At 37.3% G+C, this 21,678-nt stretch overlaps 1 protein-coding gene across 8 annotated transcripts in view; it reads right to left on the bottom strand.

Annotated features, from left to right (window-relative positions):
* The window catches only part of LOC129750898 (palmitoyltransferase app), a 56,244-nt gene that overhangs the window by 26,634 nt on the left and 7,932 nt on the right, over window positions 1-21,678 (bottom strand). For 4 of the 8 annotated variants that reach the window (XM_055746064.1, XM_055746065.1, XM_055746058.1 and 1 more), the window contains 5 exons: window positions 9,707-10,216; window positions 3,354-3,853; window positions 459-804; window positions 274-385; window positions 50-204 (listed from right to left, as the gene is read on the bottom strand). In XM_055746064.1, the coding sequence (XP_055602039.1) occupies window positions 50-204; window positions 274-385; window positions 459-804; window positions 3,354-3,511 (771 nt within the window). In that variant the 5' untranslated portion in view covers window positions 3,512-3,853; window positions 9,707-10,216. The remainder of the gene's footprint in view (window positions 1-49; window positions 205-273; window positions 386-458; window positions 805-3,353; window positions 3,854-9,706; window positions 10,217-21,678) is intronic. The other 4 variants (XM_055746061.1, XM_055746057.1, XM_055746062.1 and 1 more) reach the window with 4 other exon arrangements.

Raw genomic sequence — 21,678 nt, 5'->3', positions numbered from 1 at the left:
CAGAAAAATCATCAAAATTCCAGTCTTGTAGAATATAAGCTGTTCTCACATCTTCATTCGTTGTCTGATCACTGGTGGTAAGGTAGGTGTGGAAGCCGGCCAAGCCGATCACTGACCACACCGAACAGAAGCATATTACAGCTATTATCACACTGAACGGAGTCTTTTTGACAATGTCAAAAAATTGATCCTCATCTTTAAATACTGCAGAGAAGGAAAAAAGTAAACAAAATGAAATTCTGATACAAATGGAGATGTAATCTGATCACTTACACAAAACTATATGTGTCGTTGTACAGGAAAATATGAATACTGCTAGGAATGCGAGAGAGACGATAAACATATAAAAGAAACGATAGTTTCGTTTTCCCACGCAATTGCCCACCTGCAATGATGAAGAGAGAAAAAAAAATTAAAATTGTAAACGAATAAGGAATCAAACTAGTGTGTCTACGTACCCAAGGGCAATGATGATCGAACCGATCGACGCAATTATCACACAAGCTACAGTGGGAAGCTCTCGGCGGTCGAAATATTTTGCAGGTAAAGCAGTATTTGAGCTTCACCGTTTGGCCCTTGACGAAGACTTCCTTGGTGCGGGGTGGAGGCCGGTACGTCGGGCTGTTCAACGAGTTTGGCACTTCGATCTGCTTCTCGATGTAGGCTGCCTCGTCCTGGGAGGCCCGCGGGATGATGCCCGGGTCACTGAACGACGTTCGGAAGAGAGAGCTCATGGTGAACACAAACAAAATGCCGCCGATGACCGGGATGGCTGGTGTTATCCGTTCGGCTAGGAAAGGACAGCTGTAAAAAAAAATGAAAACATTGGTGAAAAATGCGGTGTTTAACTCGTTAAAGATAAATAGTGTCCACGATGAAATTGCCACACTATGAACTTGCTATAACTTTTTAACCGTTGGGTAGAATTTAATGAAAATTTGGGTAGGTTTAGTTCATAGTGCATTGTTTACATCCTGCAAGTTTTTAAGTCATGTGATCAAAACTCGCCAAAATGGAGTTGAAAGAACAGCTCGTGCGTGATAAATCTTATTCATCACGAGAACAAGGATCTCTCGCATCGTTCCATCGCTAAAACGTTGGGAATCGCGAATTCCACGGTGTCGCAAGTGATTAAGCGGTTCGAGGAACGATTGACCACCGATCGAAAGCCCAGAGGTGAAGGAAAAAGTATTCCGTACAACACCAAAAATTGCAACCTCGTATTTGGGCCTCAACCGAATCCCGAACGCCTCCATTCGGGATGTGGCTAAGAACCTGCACCCAAGCCGAAGTTTTGTCCAGAAAGCCAAAACTAAGGCTGGGCTTCGAAAGTTCTAGATACAAAAGGCCCCTAATCGCGACGAGATGCAGAAGAAGTCCGCCAAAACCCATGCCAAGAAGTTGTACCTCAACATGCTGACGAAATTTGACTGCTGCATCATGGACGACAACATATGTGAAGGCCGACTTCAAACAGATCCCCGGCAACCTGTTTTTTACGGCCATGGTTCCGGAGCATGTCCGCACTCGGAAGATGTCCAAATTTCCTGGTTTGGCAAGCCATCTTTAGTGCGGAAGCGGAGTGCACCTTTCGTGACCCAGGACACGACGAACGGACAGGTGTACATGAAAGAGTGCCTCCAGAAGCGGTTGCTTCCTCTCCTGAAAGCCCAGAACGTCCCAACAATCTTCTGGCCGGATTTGGCCTCATGCCACTACTCCAAGGACGTGCTGAAGTGGTATGCGGACAATAAGGTCAATTTCGTGCCGAAAATGTTCAACACTCCGGAGCTCCGCCCATCGAAAAGTACTGGGCGATTATGAAGCAGCACCTTCTTAAACGACTTAAGGTAGTGAAGACAGTCGAGAAACTGAAGAAAGTATGGATTTACATGCAAAAAACGGTTTATTCACAGGTTGTGCAGAATCTTATGGCCGGGGTTAAGGCCAATGTGCGGGCTTTTGAGTATGGACTGTAAATTTATTTTTCAATCCCTGAAAATTTGATGGCAATCGGATGAAAACTCGAAATTTGCGAATCCATTTTGTGTGTGGCAATTTCATCGTGGACACCTTTCATATTCAAATATTTTTCTAGCAATATGTTCAGATTCTGAAGGCTTTGTGAGAGCCAAAGCTCACAGGATTTTCTCCTGTAAGTGCTATGCCTAGTTGACCCTTGGTCTTGGAGGATTTGAGCACTAAGGTAAGACCGGCCAGGATCTCACGGTTTGGAGTTCGGTTATTCCGGGGATTTTGAGGCGTAGACCCAAAGAAGCAGGTGGCCAACAGGAGACAAATACTGCTATGGCAAAGCTGAAAGAAGACTTGGTGAATATAGTTAATACCAGAACCTATCACAGAGAATAACGTCAATCCAGCATAGATTCGGAAGTTCGGACTTCACGAGTGAGTCTGCGGCTTCAAGTACTTGATCAGGTAGACGAGAGTAGATTACAGGTAAACGCCTCAGGAAGACAACAGGCTTTTGCGCGGTTGTCACCCTAACTGTGAAGAACGCAATCACAGGCGTCAGTTGGCCAGCGATAGCGTCTTCGCTCGTCCGGATGAGGATCCCAGCATATCTCTTTAGACTGGGAGAAAGGGTTTTTCGCAAGAGTTTTGTACTTGACTCAGTCCCATGGGACATATCGTATGACAAATAAGTCCGGTAGAGACATGAAGTATACACAGTAGACTAGTACAAATTGGACCAAAAAAGAAACAAAAGGGTTTTGGGTTTTGTTTAGCTCAATAACAATGATGCAAATTTACTAATATTGAAGAATTATTGTAAGCTACAATATTGTTTTACTCTTTTCTTAGGAGAATTTAACACAAAAAACCCTCGGTTAAAAAATTTCTTTTTGTTCACAGTACCTATTTTGATGCTGTATGGAATAAACAATTGTTTAAACGAAAACGGTATAAAATACTTCTATTATACTTCAAATGGAAAAGGTCATTTTCTTAAGTGAAACATTGGGGTTATATTCTGCGAGTTGCGTGACGCGACTCGTCTTCCTAACTCTTCCTTACTACAGGAAACGCTTCATGGGAGAAAAATATGTTCATCTGTTCCAAAGACCGATCGCAGCTAATCCGTCAAGCATTTCTAGCCTAAAGAGGGGCTACTGGAGTCAGCACTACGAGCTGAAATTTGCTAAGTCACGTCACGTGCCATACTGTATGTTCTATGATTAAATTTCTTGTTTCAAACGTAGCTTCAATTCCATATCAATATCGTCCCATTAATACATCATGATTGGAAACAGAGCTGAAGAACCGATACACGAGGACAAAGAGAATAAATATCTACCGTGAAAGTCGTCCATACATGATAAAGCACTTACTCGAATGCGAAAAACAGCCCACTGGTTCCGGTGATGAGCACTACGGTGAAGTAGAACACGCCCGAATTCGGGGCCGTTATCAGGTACCCATCGCAGTAGAACTTGTTGCGTCCGGCAAAGATTTCCCATTTTTTCGTAACTTTCTGACTTGGGGCCATGCTGCTTGTTCTTCTGATTCTGCTACTGCCGGAAATGTATCGTTTGTTTATAGTAAGTTGTTGGGGCTAGTCGGGTTAGTTCTCAAACGGCTTCTAGGCGCGAATATTTTACACTGTCGGGAAGTTTCTCTCTCTGGTAGCTAAAGGTTTATTTGTTTGTTCGTTTCCGTTGTACTCTGCTGGCGTTGCATGAATTGAGTTGTGTAGAGGTTTATTTCTCGCAGCTGGCGTCGGTTCTAAAAGTTTCCAAATCTGTAAGCAGCGCGAATGTCCATTCGGTGCTGCTTCACGTGTTGTAGTTATTTTGCCAGTAATGAAAACCGACTCTGTTGATTGTTGTTTCTGTAGGAGAAAGCGAAAACAAGAATTGTGCGTTAATTTGAGTCGGGGTCGGTTCAATGGATAAGATTATAAGTTCAATATTTGCTTCGTGATTAAGTCATTCCGCTAACAGCTGATTAAAGATATATGTGACGTGATAAAGGCAACAAGGCTGACTGATAATATGAGTCATCTAACTGATACTGGATAGCTAGTCAATAAATAAAGACATTATTTGCGACAGACCTCATTATACATGGCCATACGTAAACAACTTTTTTTTCTCATGAATGCAACTTTAATATCAATTTGGTAGGAAAAAGTTTGGACACGAATTAATTACAATTTACACTATGCAGGAAATCACACATTTTTTAAACCACTTTTGTGCTACCTATCCGTTGTACTACTTAACCCTTTCAATACCGAACGACGATATATCGTCGTTGCGATTTTCATGACTCTATTTGCTCATCTCGTGAAACCTATGTTCGAAAAGATAAAATCTAAACTGAATGTTGTTATATTCACGGTTCTGTATACAACACATCCTTTTTTTAAATTTTGTAAATATCACTCCTACATTCGTTTCTATTAGATTAATTTTAAACATCCGCGAAAGGGACGATTTTGCTCAATATCAAAAGGCTTAAGCCTAATCCACACTAGTCGCAGGCAGATCTTCCATGTTGTTCTGGAGGTTCAAAACCTGCAACTGGCTGCAGCACCCGAAGTAGCGCTACGAAGAACAGTTCCAAAATCTTTTGAAATTTTTGCAAAATTGTGTTAAAACCATGCTAATTCCGAAGTCCTTGTATTTAAGACAACCAGACATGTAACTTGAAACGTGAGACCTGAGAAATTAAGCCTACAACTTTAGACCTGAGATCTGAGACCTCAGACCTAAGAAATCAGACCTGAGATATGAGACCGAATACATGATACATGAGATATGACATGGCCCCAGAAGGAATACACCGAAGCAATGGCGACGACCAGGTTACTGGTGGACCTCAGAAATTGCTAAACTTCGTACTAGGTGCCTAAAAGCCAGACGACAAGCTCAACGGGCAAAACATGAAGCCGATAGAGAATCGAGAGGTACCGTTTATCGAGCAGCCAGGGTGGCACTTAAGCGAGCTATTAAATCAAGCAAAGAGAACTGTTACAGAGTGTTATGCCATAGCGTAGATGATAACTCATGGGGCCAAGCCTATTGAGTTGCACTGGCGAGATTCGTCGGCCCAAGGTCGCCGACCGAAAAGTGTCCGAAAAAAAATGAAAGAGCTCGTTGCCCATCTTTTCCCGCAGGACGACGCGGGAGCCGTTTCACAGGATGCAGGTTCTCAATACCCTCTGCAGGATAATAGGAAGCTTCTTCGAAAATCACATCCTAACATACGAAACCGCAACGGGATTACGATCTACTGCCTTAACAGGGGGTGTTCCACAAGGTTTAATACTCGGACCTGTGCTTTGGAATGCCATGTATAATGAGGTGTTAACGCTGAAACTATCAGGAGGCGTGCAGAAAGTCGAATTTGCTGACAGTGCTTCTGAAAGTTCCCCAAACCGAGAGGAGCTGAGATATGAAATGGCCCAGAAGGAATATACCGAAGTGATGGCGACGACCAAGCTTACTGGTGGACCTCAGAAATTGCTGAATTTCGTACTAAAGAGTGTTCACGATGAACTTGCCACGCTATAAAATTGCTGTAACTTTTGAACCGTTGGGTAGAATTTAATGAAAATTCGGGTGGATTTAGTTCATAGTGCATTGTTTGGGGCCTTCAACTGAAACCCGAACGTCTCCGTTCGGGATGTGACTAAGAAGCTGCACCTAAGCCGAAGTTTTGGCCTTCTGGGCTTCAAACGTTCCAGGTACAAAAGTCCCTTAATCGCGACGAGAAGCAGAACAAGTCCGCCAAAATCCGTGCCAGGAAGTTGTATGCTGCATCATGGACGACGAAACATATGTGAAGGCCGACTTCAAGCAGATCCCCGGCAACCTGTTTTTCACGGCCAAGAATAAGTTCAGCGTTCCGGAGCATGTCCGCTCTCAGAAAATGTCCAAATTTGCGAATGGTTTGGCAAGCCATTTGCACGTGCGGGAAACGGAGAGCACCTTTCGTGACCCAGGACACGATGAACGGACAGGTGTACATGCGGCTGCTTCCTCTCCTGAAGGCCCACAACGTCCCAACAATCTTCTGGCCGGATTTGGCTTCATGCCACTACTCCAAGGATGCAGATAGTCGAATTTGCTGACGATAATCGTGCCCATGATTACCGGCGAAACAAAACAATAGAGGAGGTAGAAGACCTTGCAACGGTGTCCGAAGAAAGGTTTGGCATTTACATGGAGGGAGTTAAGCTTCAGATAGCTCACCCCATAAAACCCAAGTTCTGCTCGTGACCAACAAAAAAAGTTGTGCCGCACATGGAGAATACTGTCGGAGGTCACACGACACCTTCGAAACAGCAACTGAAATACCTTGGAGTAACACGAGTTACATCGTGTGCTCCTTTTGCTGTTCATAAAGTGGCCAATCAGAGGTGATCGACATACTTGTTGATTGGAGTGATCCAAAAATAGGGCTGTGTTCCGGAATCAGGACCTTGGGTGCGGAAAGCGTTCATTGGCCGGCCAGAAGGCCCCATGCCAAATTTCAGCTCATTTGGTTAACTGTAAAAGGTTGATGAACGAGTCTCAAGTTTTGAAACCATTTGTTCTTGCGAAACATCAAAATCTACATTTTTAGCTCTGACTTATGCACATGTACGATTTCTCTACAAATTGTGTTCTCTTAATTCAGACGTTATTTCACACACTCTGCATCTGTATCTAAACAAGCTAAACAGCTAAAATTGACCAGAAATACCGTGTGGCTCATTATCAAACGGTATAAAAAAACGACGATTCGGAAGCCTCAAGGCAATCGTGGAGTGGAAAGGAAACTGCGTGGTAAGATTTTGAAGAACAGAATTTGATTTGGCCAGAAATTTGGTGCTGCCCATAGAACCGTGAGAAGAATTCGCCTCCGGGAAGGAATCAAGTCGTATCAAGCTAGCAAACAGCATAATCGGACATCGTAAAACAGAATAGTGTGGCGAAAATCCTTGCTCGGGAGCTATACGACCTGATGCTGACCAAGTTCGACGGGTGTCTTCTGATGGACGATGAAACCTATGTCAAGGCTGACTTCAGGCAAATCCCAGGTCAAAAATTTAACTTGGCAACGGCTCGAGGGATGTTCCAGCTAAAATTAAATTTGTTTTTGTCGACTAATTTGCACGAAAATGTATGATTTGGCAGGGCATTTGCAGCTGTGGCAAAAACAAAAATTTTCGTTACAAATGAGACAATGACGTCGAAACTATACCAAAAAGAGTGTCTCCATAAACGAATTTTGCCGTTCATTCGATCCCACGACCACCCCGTAATGTTTTGGCCAGATTTGGCAAGCTGTTATTACAGCAAAGTCGTTCATGAATGGTATGCAGAGAAAAAGGGGTTCAGTTTGTTCCGAAAAACCTTAACTCAGCTAAAAAGATCAACAGGAAAAAAACAAGAATTCCTTCAAAATCGCGACGAATAATTTTATCCGTATTTTTTCTTAGAAGTATGAAGAAAACGCTACATTTGAATAAAAAAAGACCATGAATTCAATTTTAAAAAATTCAAATATGTATAGTAGACTAGTTCACTTTTCGGTTTTTTTCGCTGATCGCAACGCCACTTACAGGGTTTGATCCTCATTCATTTTCAAGTACTCTGGCCAAATTTGAGCTCATTTGAGTAAGTTTCCGGCGTGCGCTAGGAGTTTTATTGAAAAAAGTCCATTTTTGTGGAAAATTTTCGTAGATGTGTTCTAGCAAGCTGTTGTTAAAATAAAATGATGGTTCTATAGTGCTCGATGATTGGTGTGACAAGCATCTGTGAGGACCTGTTTTAGATAATTGACTAAATCAAACCGAAAAAATTTAAAAATTCATAAACTACCAACTTTTACAGAAAATTTACTTACAAGTTGAGAGCTTAAAATCAGTAGTAAATAGAAAAAAAATATTTTTGATATAAACTTTTCATAAAAAGATAGCCTTATTTATAACCTTTAATTTGATGTATAACACTTAATGATCACAAGAGTGGTAGCAAAGTTATTCAAACATCTATGCAACAAATTTCATTTGATAAAATATTTTTCATTCAAGTTTGCTCCACACCAACTTGTGTACAAGAAAGGATATTTGATTCAATCAAGTACCCCATGACGGGGCCAGGAGTTAAAAAAAAGCGCGCGCTTTGATCAAGTTGTAAGCAAGTCCTCTTGATGCCACGTTTTGCAGCTTGCATGGTGCTAAAACTTGAATGGAGACAACATTATGATTCAAAGAATGTGATGTGAATGTTTGAATATCTTTGCTTGTGCTGTTGCGATAATTAAGTGTTATACATCAAATTAAAGGTTATAAATAAGGCTATCTTTTTATGAAAAGGTTATATCGAAAATATTTTTTTTTCTATTTACTACTGATTTTAAGCTCTTAACTTGTAAGTAAATTTTCCGTAAAAGTTGGTAGTTTATGAATTTTTAAATTTTTTCGGTTTGATTTAGTCAATTATCTAAAACAGGTCCATACGAATGCTTGTCATACCAATCACCGATCACTATAAAATTATTATTTTATATTAACAACAGCTTGCTAGAACACATCTACGAAAATTTTCCACAAAAATGGACTTTTTTCAATAAAACTTCTAGCGCACGCCGGAAACTTACTCAAATGAGCTCAAATTCGGCCAGAGTTCTTGAAAATGAATGAGGATCAAACCCTGTAAGTGGCGTTGTGATCAGCGAAAAAAGCTGAAAAATGAACTAGTCTAATGTATAGGCAATTGTTTTTATACCAATGGGCAATGGAATCGAAAAGTTATCATTTCTCTCCTGAAGAAAAACCCGTAAGATCTGACAAAAGTAGTGTGAAATTTTAGCTGCATCTCACTTGCACTAATGGAAAACCTGAAGCAAGCTTTTCCTTTGAAATTTCTTCTTCATAACTTCTCTTTCCACCACATTTCTTCACAGCATGTTTTTTTCAAACGTATTTCAGAAAAATTGACTACTACGATTATTTTGCCTCCGAATGCAGTAAAACAGAGTAAAAAATAGCTAAGTGAAAATGGTTACGAGTGAGACGTGATACATGAGAAGTGAAAAGGGAGGATTTACAGGAATATTTTCCCTCAGTTAGAGCAAGTTCACTCTTGTTGGGAAAAAGTAGTAGAAATTTTGACACTTGTAGCACATTTTGAAAATTTTACCATCCAAAAATGTTTTCATGATCTTTGGGCTTTGTATTTTTTTTACAGCACTGTTTCTATTTCAGCCGTATGTGATAGAAATATTGCTATTTTTGCATCACAGCATGCGAAAATACAACACGTGTTGTAAAAAAACTTGAAGGCGACAGATCTTGAAAATGTTTTTGCATGGCAAAATGTCCTAAAAGTGTCAAGATTTCTACCACTTTTTCCCAACACCAGTGAACTTGCTCTTACCGTGTTAAGGCGAAAACCGTGTAAAAACGCCGTGCCAATTGCGAAAAATCGTGTGAAAAACTAGGTACATTTGCTGACTTCATATTTCTGAAAATTCAGTAGGGCAATGTTATAGTAGAGACGCGGGCATACCAGCTCAAAATACCACGCAAATGTCCTATCAAACGATTCAATCAAATCGAATCAAAAAAATGTGACTTTTTTCCTAGGAAGCCAAAAATATTAAAGATGTGGCTGTAATTCAAACGATAATCACGACGCAAACCATTAATCATACACACACGTAAGTCTTAAAACCACTGGATACTTACATCTGAACGACATCGTTGTCTTCCGAGTTCGGGTTATGCTCTCGATGTCGATGACGTAGTAGTGGCGTGGTGATAAAATGTGGCGTTCTGACAAAGTCATGTTCACTTTCCGCGTGAATCGTTTGGATTTGGTTTATTTTTTCCTTCCTTTTTATTTTTAGCGAATGATGGTGTTCTGCTGTAATAGATATCGTCAGCGAGTCTCTCCTGCTGCTGCAATCGCTTTTGATGCCGGCCAATTATCTTTATATAGACCGGCTTCACTTTGGGGTGTTCGGAATGGTGTGATTTTTATTTTATGTTGTGTTTATATTGTCACCAGATCGTCATCAGCTTAGAACTAAACTAACAACACTATGTTAAAACCAGAAGAAAATCACACATGATGGAGGGGCAATTATTACCTGCTACTAAACTGTAGAACGGGTATAGATGGACTTTTAAATCTGGTAGCATAGATGGTTGTAAGATGTCAGCAAAATTGTTCACATTCAACATGGAGGTGAGACTCTGTAAACAGAGAAAAAAACATTGTGAGATTGTTGTAACATTTTGAATGCATTACAATATAATACTACAAATAAGTACATATGTATAACTGAAATCATCATAACTTAAATTTATTTAAATTTAGAGCCTTTTGCCATAATATTATCACGTATCTTTTACTTTGATAAAAATATATGATAATGTATTAGCTGTGTCTTGTTATTAGACAACCTCATAACGAACTGTGTTTTTCAGGGTATTTCGTATATCGTTCTTATAAAGTTAGTTCTTCGTTTTGTGCAATTTAGTAAAAAATCATGGGATTGTTCTACCAAAATATATAAGAAAATCAAGTAATGTTTGTTGCAAATCCACGAAGACACAATTGACTTCTTGCTAAACAAAGTTAGAAGAATGAACCATTTTTTTGAAAAATTATTTTGTTATTGAGTTTTGCATGAATCTCGCAAGTTTAAACGATTTCCAAATCACACAGGAGCTGAATCTTGGCAAATCATTCTATTTTATACAAAACAACCAGCAAATAAATACTTTAATATGCTAGAGCTAGGGACTTTACCACGTGCAGACATGTAAAAGGATTCAAACGATGGAATTGGTTTAAAATAGGGTTTTCATAAATTTTGTCGTCCATCAATAATCGTCTATCTCATAGCCTCGGTACCGGCTATACAGCTTACGAGCTCTGGAACTAGCAAAAATTCGTTGTTTGAGGTTAGGTTTGAATACCTTATAACTAGGCAACACTCTCAGCTTCTTAGAAAATTTTTTTCGGACATTTCAGCTATCTACACTTAGGTTTTCGCTAGATCGAAGTAAGAAATGCTTGTATGAAACTTGACTTCCCTGATGACCCTTAACCGTAGTTGCCGATCATGTGATTCACTACAATGCTTGATTTCTAATTTTTGGACATTTTTGACAGTGTTGGCATACTTTTCAGCACTCACGCACAGGAATTTTCAACATGCGTCACGTGACGTAAGATTCAACATGATTCAAGCTGGTTTGTATCTATTCCTTTTCTTCATCTTCATCTTTTTCTTCTTCTTCTAACACCAACATGGCCAAAACTTGTAGGCATCCTGGAAAATGATAAACTTGCGTTCGATTTTTTGTTTCAATATAGTAGATATCTGATACATAGAACATGCATTGCAGATACTACTACGGCCAGGCCAACCGTATAAGATACAGAAACAAGAAGGAGGAATGAAGCGTGGAGTTCTCGGCCAAACGATTCATATGATTCTATACAATTCGGGTTTGAAGTGATAATGTTCAATTTGAAAACTAAAAAAAAAATACAAAAAATGGATTGATCTTACTCGAAACTTTCACAGTTTGACGCTTGTTCCACAGGTAATCCAATCTTCAAAATTTTCACTGAACCTCAAAAAAAGCTCTCGTTTCTTTAAACTAGAGATGTACCGAATAGTGGTATTCGGCGAACGGCCGAATACCGAATATTGACCTTTTCAACTATTCGGCCAAACGAATATTCGGCCGAATATTCGGTCGAATATTTCATTGAGTTTTCAATGAAAAAAAATCTAAGCGATTATTTCAATGCTTTCCATTTCTTCCATATTAATCCCCCTCATGTTTTAGTCGATTATTCTCCACCAGATGATGTTATCGGATGATGTATTACAAGATATTTTTTAAGGAGGGGCCTTTTTCGTTGTTGTACGTTTATTTAAAGAGGGTTTTAAGCCTTAAACTTTTACCCTCAGTAGGTGTCTTGCTGATTTTTAAAATGTCAGCAATAATTGAAAAGACATCAGATGATTAGTCGCTTCTAGGACGTTTATCATCAAAGAGATTGCGTTCCTATGAAATCTGGTGTAAAACATGTCGAAACAGGTGCCAAGCTTTTTGAAATTGCTTCTCTGATATTGAATTAGATGGAGGTCGACTTTTAGCAAGGTATCTTCAAAATAGTTGTTGAAAAGATAGATGATCTCTAACCTTAAGCATACCATACTTTCAACCACACGTATCCATACAATCAGGCATTCAGGACGATTGTAAAAAAAATAAAAAGTTCAAAATTTATGTATGTTTTTAAATTTTTGAAAAATCGTTATTGAACTCAAAATCTAAATAATTTTAAAGAGGAATTTGAGTTTTTTATTTGATTTAACAAATAATCTGCTTGGAGTTTACCCAAGCAAAACTCGGGAAGATGTAAACAATATCTGGACATCCCGGCCAGATTTGACTTATCTGGATTCTTTACTGGGTTTATGAGCAAACCTGAATATATCCAGAAAATCTGGAATAAACTATAATCTGTTTTGCTGAATCCATAAGTTTTTAATGATTGTGTAGCTTTTACATCATTACTTTTGGATATTTTATAAATTATCCAAAATTATTTGAAAAATTTACAAGTCTGTAGTAGATATTCGGCCTATTCGGCCGAATACTTAGCTCAACTATTCGGTGAGCCGAATATTCGGCTTAACGGTTTTTCGGCGGTATTCGGCGCCGAATATTCGGCCGACCGAATATTCGGTACATCTCTACTTTAAACTATCATTTGGATTTTTTTATCTTCATTATGATGTAGTACATTTTTGGGAACGACTGTCAAATACATCTTCGAGCGATCGGTGCTTACTTAGATCCCTCTGGTTTGTATCTTTTCCTTTAATAAAGATTCTTTGAGAGATTGTTTAAAATCTGTGTTGAATATCCATAAAATAACCGTTGGAAAACCGTTTATTAGACCCCCAAGATTTTAACATGCAAAGTTTAATGCTCCTTGAGTAAATTAAATTAAACGAAGATCATCAGCCAACAAGCTCAGAGAAGCTCGGAATAAGACAATCAATAATTGTTAACAGAGAGTTATCATTATTGAGTTCTGAGAAGCGATCTAGCTAGACAGATATTAACTCAGTTTATTTTGTTGTATGTAATTTAAAGAATGCCGAAAAAAAACTATTACAGTCCCCCTACAATCATTAGTCAATTAACGTATCCCTTCACCATAAAATGTTCGTTTATTCGGGTGTAAGTTTTCCATATATTAAGCTTTGCATGAATTTCACTCATGAAATACTTCCTGTTTGATTTCAAATATGTTTTTATTCTCAATTTTGTTAAAAAATAACATAATTTACCGAAACAATCAACGTTTTTCAAAACCACAATTATGGGTCAAAACTGTAGCTTATAACAATTATTAGAAAATTGACCACAATTATTAGTCACAGTCCATGCCAACACCCGAATATCAACATGAAAATCAACAAATTTTGGCAACCATTCAGGGGCATTCTTCGCCAGTAGGGGAGAATGAGGATACTTGATCCCTGGGGATACTTGATTCCTTAGCTATATCTCGAGACTGGAATGTTTTACAAAGATCAAATGTTCTAGAAAAATGTGCCAAAATGAGCAAAATAACAATGCTTGCAGTTTAAAAAAATTTAACAAAATAATTGTTTGAGTAATTGAACTTCGTTTGAAAAATTTCACAAAATGTAACTTGAAGATCTTTTTTCATCACTTTAAAATGTTCCTTACATGGGAAAATTATGAAAAAAATATTTGTTCCAATGTATCAATCGTTCGAGCGTAGAATGAACTTCATAATGCCATATTTTCAAAGCAATGGAAAACTCTCAACTATTTTCAGAAAAAGTTTTCTAAAATGTTGATTATGGGTACAATTGATCCCCTAGAGTTGGGTACAATTGATCCCCCTTCCAAACGGCATATTCTTCTTCTTGAATTGATCGTTATGATTGCTGATTACGAAATTACTAATATTTATCCAAAAGCTAATATTTATCAAACAATTGTCTGGAGAATAGAGCAAAATTAATTAATTTTCTCTTAATTATAAAAAATAGCGCCTTTAAGTATGCAATGTTATTAGCGTAGAGACAAAGTTATAGAATTTTCTTCTTATGTCTGCTATAAATTGTGAAATGAGAACAAACATGACCAAAATAGTCAATTGACATTCTATCTTGGGGTTTTGTTTGATTTTTATACAAGGATTAGGGCTTCCTGAATAAAAGATCCATTCTCCTTCAATAGGGGATCAAGCCTCCCCTAACTACAGAAAAATCGCAAATTGTTAACTCCCACGAAAATGCTTTTAGTTCATCAACGGATTCAAGTATCGTTTTAATTTTTGGAGCATAGAAACTTGAAGTTACAAGCTGTCAGAAAATGTCAAAGACGGCGAGTTGCTAAATTTTTCCAAAAAGATATGGTGAAAATAAGAAAAGGGGATCAAGTATCCCCACTCTCCCCTATACATTAAAGTGGCAATTGGGTTGAGCTAGCAACCATGAAATGTTTTGTTTTGCTTGCAAAAAAGTGACCCATGATTGTGTGGAACTTGGTGGATTCTGTAACTATTATGGGTCACTTTTATTTTGCCAAATATTATTGAATTTTCGCATTACATTCGCACAGATCCACTTGGAAAATGTTAACTCGTCCTTTGTGCTTATATGGGAACAATTCATTTGATTGGAATATTTGAAATGCGCGCATAAAGGGCTTAGCGGTTTAAGATGTCAACCTTATAACATTGTAATTTTATGCGAAAGTTCGACAGCTTACAGTTCACCTATGATAAAAAGTATTCAAAGAGCAATTCTACTGTTATCAAACGCACAAATAATATTTCTAAGACTCTGTTTCTTTAAGCTCTAAATTTATTTATTTATTTATTTATTATTTATTAATTCATCGAACATGATAGTTTAAGCTCTAAATAAGGAGGGTCCCAAATTAATCGTTCGCAAACTATCTAACTTATAAAATATGATTGTTTATGCTTGATATGTTCTGGATTTATGCAAAAAACTGATTAGAAAGCCCCCCCCCCTGTCCTTCCCTTCACCCCCTGCTGAATGGAGATCGTGATCTTTAATAATCATACCCATTTTTTTTTCGTTCCCAAAAATCCTCTTATATCAAATACAGTTCCATTGGTTGAAAAGTTTTTAAGCTTTACATCAAAATTTATATGGAGGCCTCTCCTTTCTTCCCCTCTCCACACTGTAAAGCGTAAGGGTCTTTAACAATCGTAGAAACATATATCTTAACCAAGTACCTTTCCATGCCATATTTGTTTCCATTTGTTGGCTTCGTTAGCATAAATTGAGAACTTATGCTAGTAAAATTGCTCACCTCCCTCCTCCCATGTACCTACTCACTGAAAGGAGGATGGTGTGTCAAATAATCATAGAATCATACCATATCTAATGATTTTTCTTGTTAAGTTTTGTCTATTTCTCGGATTTTGTAAAAAAAAGTTAAATGTAAGCTTTCCAAATGTAAGCATAAACTTGAAAGGGGGTACCATCCCCCCTTCCTTTCTCCCCATTGAATGCAGGGATGGAACTTAATATTCATAAAAGTATTTTTCGTACTCAAATACTTTTTGATGCCAAATTTGGTTTCATTTGCTCGACTAATTCTCGTGTCATGCTAAAAAAATTGTATGGAAGCCAGTTATACTGAAAATTGTAATAGAGACCTCTTCTCAACCGTTTCATCCACCTCTTTAAAGGAGTGAGGGATACCAAATATTCATAGAAGCATTTTTCGTACCCAAATATCGTTCCGTGCCAAATTTGGTTCCATTTGCTGTTGTAGTTCTTGAGTTATGCAATAAAAATTTATTTATTTATTTATTTCAGTCTTTGTCTAAATTGTATGAAAGTTCCCTCCCTCTTTCTATTCTCCCCGCTGGAAGAAAGAAGGGGTCTCAAATAATCATTAGAACATGTCACGTTCCCAAATATCCGCCCATGCCAAATTTGGTTCCATTTGCTTGATAAGTTTTTGAGTTTTGTAAAATATTAAAAAGAGGGCCCCTCCTCCCTTTATATCTCCCTACAGGAAAGAGGGAGGGGTCTCAAATAATCATTGAAATATTTTTCGTTTCAAAATACCTTCCCGTGCCAAATTTGGTTCCAATATCTTGATTTGTTTTCGAGTTATATGAAAAATTGTAAGGTAGCCCCCCTCCACCTTTCCTATCACCCCACTGAGAGGAGGGAGGGGTACCAAATATTCATTGAAATATTCCTCGTTCCCAAATACCACCCCAAGTCAAATTTGATACCATTTGCTTGATTGGTTCTCGAGTTATGCAAAAAATTGTCTTTTGTTTGGGCCCCCCTCCCCTTCATGTTAGGGGGAGGGGTCCCAAACCATAATAGGAACCTTCCCCGGCCTCCAATACTCCCACCTGCCAAGTTTCACGTAAATCGGTTCAGTAGTTTCTGAGTCTATAGCGAACAGACAGAATGACAGACAGACAGACAGACAAAATTCATTTTTATATATATAGATCAGCAGATCTAATGATCGGTGACTAATAATTGTGTGTGACCCGTGATTGTGGGGGGACTGTATATTTAAACTCGTTTTTAAACCTCCAAAAATCAAAATTCAAAAATATGATAAGAGGAGGGGGGGTTACGTAATTTTTATAGGGGGGTACGTCGCACCATTACGATTTGTGACATACGGGGGGCAGGAGAATGAAAAATACTGTCGGGAAACGAATTAATATTTTAAAATTGAAATTATATTGAACCCTCATCAATTTCTCATCAAATAAGTTAATCACAATCTTTGACCGAAAACCTTTTCTGAAGTGAAGAATGTAAAAAAAAAAGTCCATTTGTACCGACCCTCACGATAGAGGCGGATTTAAAAGTGCACAACTAACATAAAATCAATAAAAAAAAATCATTAAAATAATTTAAAAACTACTTAGTTTCGATTACATATACTGCGAAAACATTCGGACACCTGAGAAATCGGTTGAAAACGTTGAAAACAATTTGTTCTCCGTTTGTTTCCGATACATCTTGAGGACACTTGTAAGCTGATACTGTTGCCCAATCTGCCATAATCTTGAAGTTAAATTCTCCGGAAAGCTATTCCGGCCCAACTCCATTTCAATCAAATCTGGTAAATTTGGATGCACAATTCAATTCACTTATTGTTAAAACGCAATTTGTTGAAATTTTTCTCGGACACAACAAAAATTAATTCATCACGCGCTTACGCAGCCATCCGGTTAGCAACTGTTTTTATTAAATTGTACCTATTTCGCCGAGGATTCACGGATCATTCGGTAGACATCTATACATTTCATTCCAGCCTGCACGTTAAAACGCTTTTTGACATATTCTAATCTATTTTACAATGTAATTTTTATTTATTTTTTTAATTTTTCGAGGACGGACAGAAAAACGCGTGCGGTTGACAAAAGGTATCGCCTTCTCCCATCACAACTTTTCACTGGATTAACTCAATATTTCCTCAATAAATTTATGTTAACAAGAAAGACAATTTCATACCGATTCTAGTGGTTTAAGGGGGGGGTAGGGTCTAACGGGTATAAAAAAACACCATTTTCACGATTTTTTTCTAGAGCTATCGTTCAAACAAATGTATTCAAATTTTTTGCATTATACAAAGCATTGTTAAAAGAACATTTAGTAATTTTTTCGTAGAAAAATATTGAAAAATGAGCCGGTGACGGAGCATTTTCGAGGATGCCTTTTAGAAAACAGGATTTGCGGTGGACACTGTATCTCAGCACAGAATCATCTGAAATCAAAAAATCAGAGCAAAATATTTTTAATAGATGTTTTTCTGGACCCCAACGTTTTTATTTTACTTAAAAATATTTTTATGAAATTTTTGTGGCTGTTTGAAGTAAAAACTACGATTTTTCACTTAAAAATCCGCCATTTTTCACCTCTAAAATCTCCCCAAAGTAAAAAAATGAAAAAAGCAAAACGTTGGGGTCTGGTATTTTATATGTAGAAAATATGTTCCAAATTTGAAAAGAATCGGATAAGTAGTTTTCAAATGACGATGTCCACGGACTTTAAAAATGTGCTTTCGAGAAAAACGCGTTTGAAGTTTCTGCTCTTGCTTTCTTGCAGTATTAGATAGGAGGAGATAAAGGCCTATAACTTCTACAGTTTTGCTTCAATTGACTTGAAAATTTGGCACAACATTCTTGAAATGTTTTACAATAAGAAAATTAAAAAATTAAAAAATCGATTTTTTGAAAGTGTTAGACCCTACCCCCCCCCTTAATTAGATAAGCGCTGCGATACCTTACAAAAATATGAAATGGCTTTCCGGTGAATATAAATGTCTTGCGGAAATCTTGCGTTAATGTTAATACGCAAAATCCGGTGCAAAGTTGAATTTAAGTGCAAGTAAATCTGAGAAAATGCTAATTGACAAAAAGATCGAAAACAGCTACCTTTGTTAATTCGTCAAAAATGCTTTGTTCTTCTAATTTCAGCTTTCTTGGATACTAAGTGAATTTTTTATTGAGCATTCCATAGCTGATCTGCAGTCTTTTTTCCGAAGGATGTTTTTCGGATTTTTACTGTCTGAGAAACCTATTTGAGTTACATTACGAGGTATAAAATCTATAAATTTTGTAAAAAATTACTAGGAAACAAGAGAGATATATTGGTTTTAGCCAGGAGTGTCAAATTGAGACGGGTAAAAATTTTAGGGGGCGGATGTGGGTTTAATTAAGGTTGATAAAGGAACTCGTCTATGATAGAATGAAAGTTGAAGTCATAAATCGCAAGAACATGTTTAGATGTTTGTGTCAAAATTTTAATTCAGTAGTTTGTCGATTTTATCACTGTTCGATTTTTCAATACTCACTAAATTCACGTTCCTTTTGATCACGGTTATTGTTTCAATTTTATCACGTTTTTTTAGGAAATTATTCAGAAATCAATTGAATTTTTTCCATATTTATTTCAAGTTTCGCCACATTCACGGTTTTGCCATTATCACGGTGAGTTAAGCGTGATAAAATAAAAAAAACTACTGTTTTTCTATTTTGAACAAAACAAAAGTAAACACAAGTTCAGTATGCTGCTATAATACTAACAATAGTCTTGGTAGTTCCGTCTAAGCTGAGAGATATATGTACAAATATCTTTTAAATCATTTGCCTAACGGAAAACAAGGGAAAAACGAAATTTAAATTTATACTCTTAAAGATTTGGCTCGAAATGCAGATAATTAAGCATGTTGTCCGGTTTATGTAAATCGGCAGTATTGAAAACTAGACTCAGCTAAGCAAATTACGATGGCTATGGCCGTTGTTTTGTTAATTACCTATGTTTTTTCACCTTCCTCCGTTGCATAAGGCCTGCTATATCGTGTTTCATTGATACAAATTTCTTTGCACACCGCACCGCAGCCTGACTTGAATGTTAAGAAAACTGTAGCACTTGAAGTAGCCACACGCGATACTTTATGGGTACCCTCTATGCGGTAGCTACCGATTGGTGACTTTTTCGTGTGTTTGCGGACTTGAGGCTAGGTGTGTGTTGTTTTAGATTGTGCTTAAGACGTCACGAGAAACACCACTTTTCTGTTATCTGGGTCAAGGATAAGAACTATTGCTCGGTATTGTACCTTTGAAGTAGGGCGGAAATTGTAAATTCTTTTTAAGCACACGTTTTTTCAGAAGTGTGGAATACAAAATCGCCAAACTGAAAGCTAAATTTCTCAATTATGTTACTATACATTCACAATCGTAATATTGTTACTATACATTTAAAATTCGAATCAAATTCGACAGAACAATCCCGCCTTATTATATCTCCAACTAACTACAGATTAAAAAAAAAACAACTTTCCAAGTGTTCCATTAACTTATAATCAGTCTGTAAATACGGTAGGTACCTACCTCCAAATCCAAATTTATTGCTCGGTTTTAAAAAAATGACTTCTGCTTTTTTAATTAAAATTAAAAATACAACGCGATTCATTCGGTTCCATTCAAACGATACTTTTTGGATATGGATTATTATTGGCTAATTTGGGCTTTCGTCAGAAATTAAATGTAATTTCTCTTTGTTGACAAATGTATGTCCCTACTTATCTGTACCAACTGTTTCATATTTGTTCCCCATGCTTGACGGTGCAGGGAACTTATCGTATCAGTTGCCGGTTTTGATAAGGCATTGATCCTCGTTTATCTTTTAACCCAACACGATTGTTTGCCAAATGTTGATTTGGCGCAGTGAATAAGCGCTGCCAGATTCACAGATTGGTTTCCTCACAAAGATTCGTTTGAATTGAATTAAGTACAGTACATTTTATTCTTGGAAATTGTTTTGTACACGGAGAAAACAGTTCTAGTTTAAATGTTTTTCTAGTTGTACTGAGTAGAACGTAAAATATTATGTCCAGGAAAGAGGACAACGTGAAGCAGCGGATTTGTTAATCCTGTTCCGAGACAATGTCGTACTGCAAAAAACCAAGATTATGACGCAACATGGAAAACGATTTGCTGAAAATGGTGTTATAAAACATGCAAATCGAAGAAACTACCTTCAAAAAGGTATTATTGGTTGTTGTTGAGTTGAAATCTTGTGTTTTGTGATTTATTTGGTAAAGAAACTCAACAAAACAGTTAGTATGGATGCTAATAAGCGCTATCTAATATGTTCAAACATCCACTCCTCAGAGTCTGTGATTTTTTTTTATGTATAATTTTATAGAATGTCAACCACGCTATGTTTCATTCGGGGCATCTGCTTATGCTAATTATCGCATAAAATGAGAATGCTATTCCTGGCATTTGATTCGAGCTGTGGGTGTAAAAATCGACTAAAAAAGTATTTCTCGCACACATTTTGGGTGCCCCTAAAATATATGGGTCCAAATGACCCGAAATGTACCTTTTCTACACCCATAGAAGAGGTTGCAAAAATCCAATGTCTATTTAGCAAATCTCTGTGCCGAAAATACGCTGAAAAATATACATAATGTACAAATGATACAAATGATGATTGGAAAAGAACTTCTGGCATAAAGACTCGAGCTCCCAAGCAAAATGACCTCTACATTCAAGCGAAACAAGAAAAACATTTTATAAAATTTTCATTCTATTGGATAATTCATCAAAAAAAAAATATAGTGAGAATCGAACTCTCGACAACACCTCATCTCGGCTTGCCAGTCCGGTATCTTACCCAGTGCACCATCTGAGTTAGGTAAAAATTTCGCAATATTTCGAGCAGTGTGGCAAAAGTTATTGCAGATGAAAGCCGAGAGGTTATAAACAAAAATGTGCACACATATGTGTGCAATAAAATTCACGAAAACGTTGAAAACGTTGATCGATTTTGATAATATTTGGATTTGGCCAAGAAATAAAATATACATTTTTACATAATTTCACAAAAAATCGAGATAAAAACATGAAAATTAAAAAAAAGGTTATTTTGTGAAGCGTTCTCATACCCTTTTTCAACAAAAATAACTGTATCTCTCTTTCAAGAGCCTGCAAAATGTTCAAAGTTGAATAAATGATGAATTTATAAGTTTAACTAGCTTGTATGAAAGGTTCATGAAAAAAAATCAACTGTGTAAGAAATGGCTGCCTGTCGAAATTCGAACTATGTTCGTTG

The sequence above is a fragment of the Uranotaenia lowii genome, chromosome 3 (assembly GCF_029784155.1).
Source record: "Uranotaenia lowii strain MFRU-FL chromosome 3, ASM2978415v1, whole genome shotgun sequence".
In the NCBI taxonomy this organism is placed as follows: domain Eukaryota; kingdom Metazoa; phylum Arthropoda; class Insecta; order Diptera; family Culicidae; genus Uranotaenia; species Uranotaenia lowii.
This window is presented reverse-complemented; position numbering and strand designations above follow the sequence as displayed.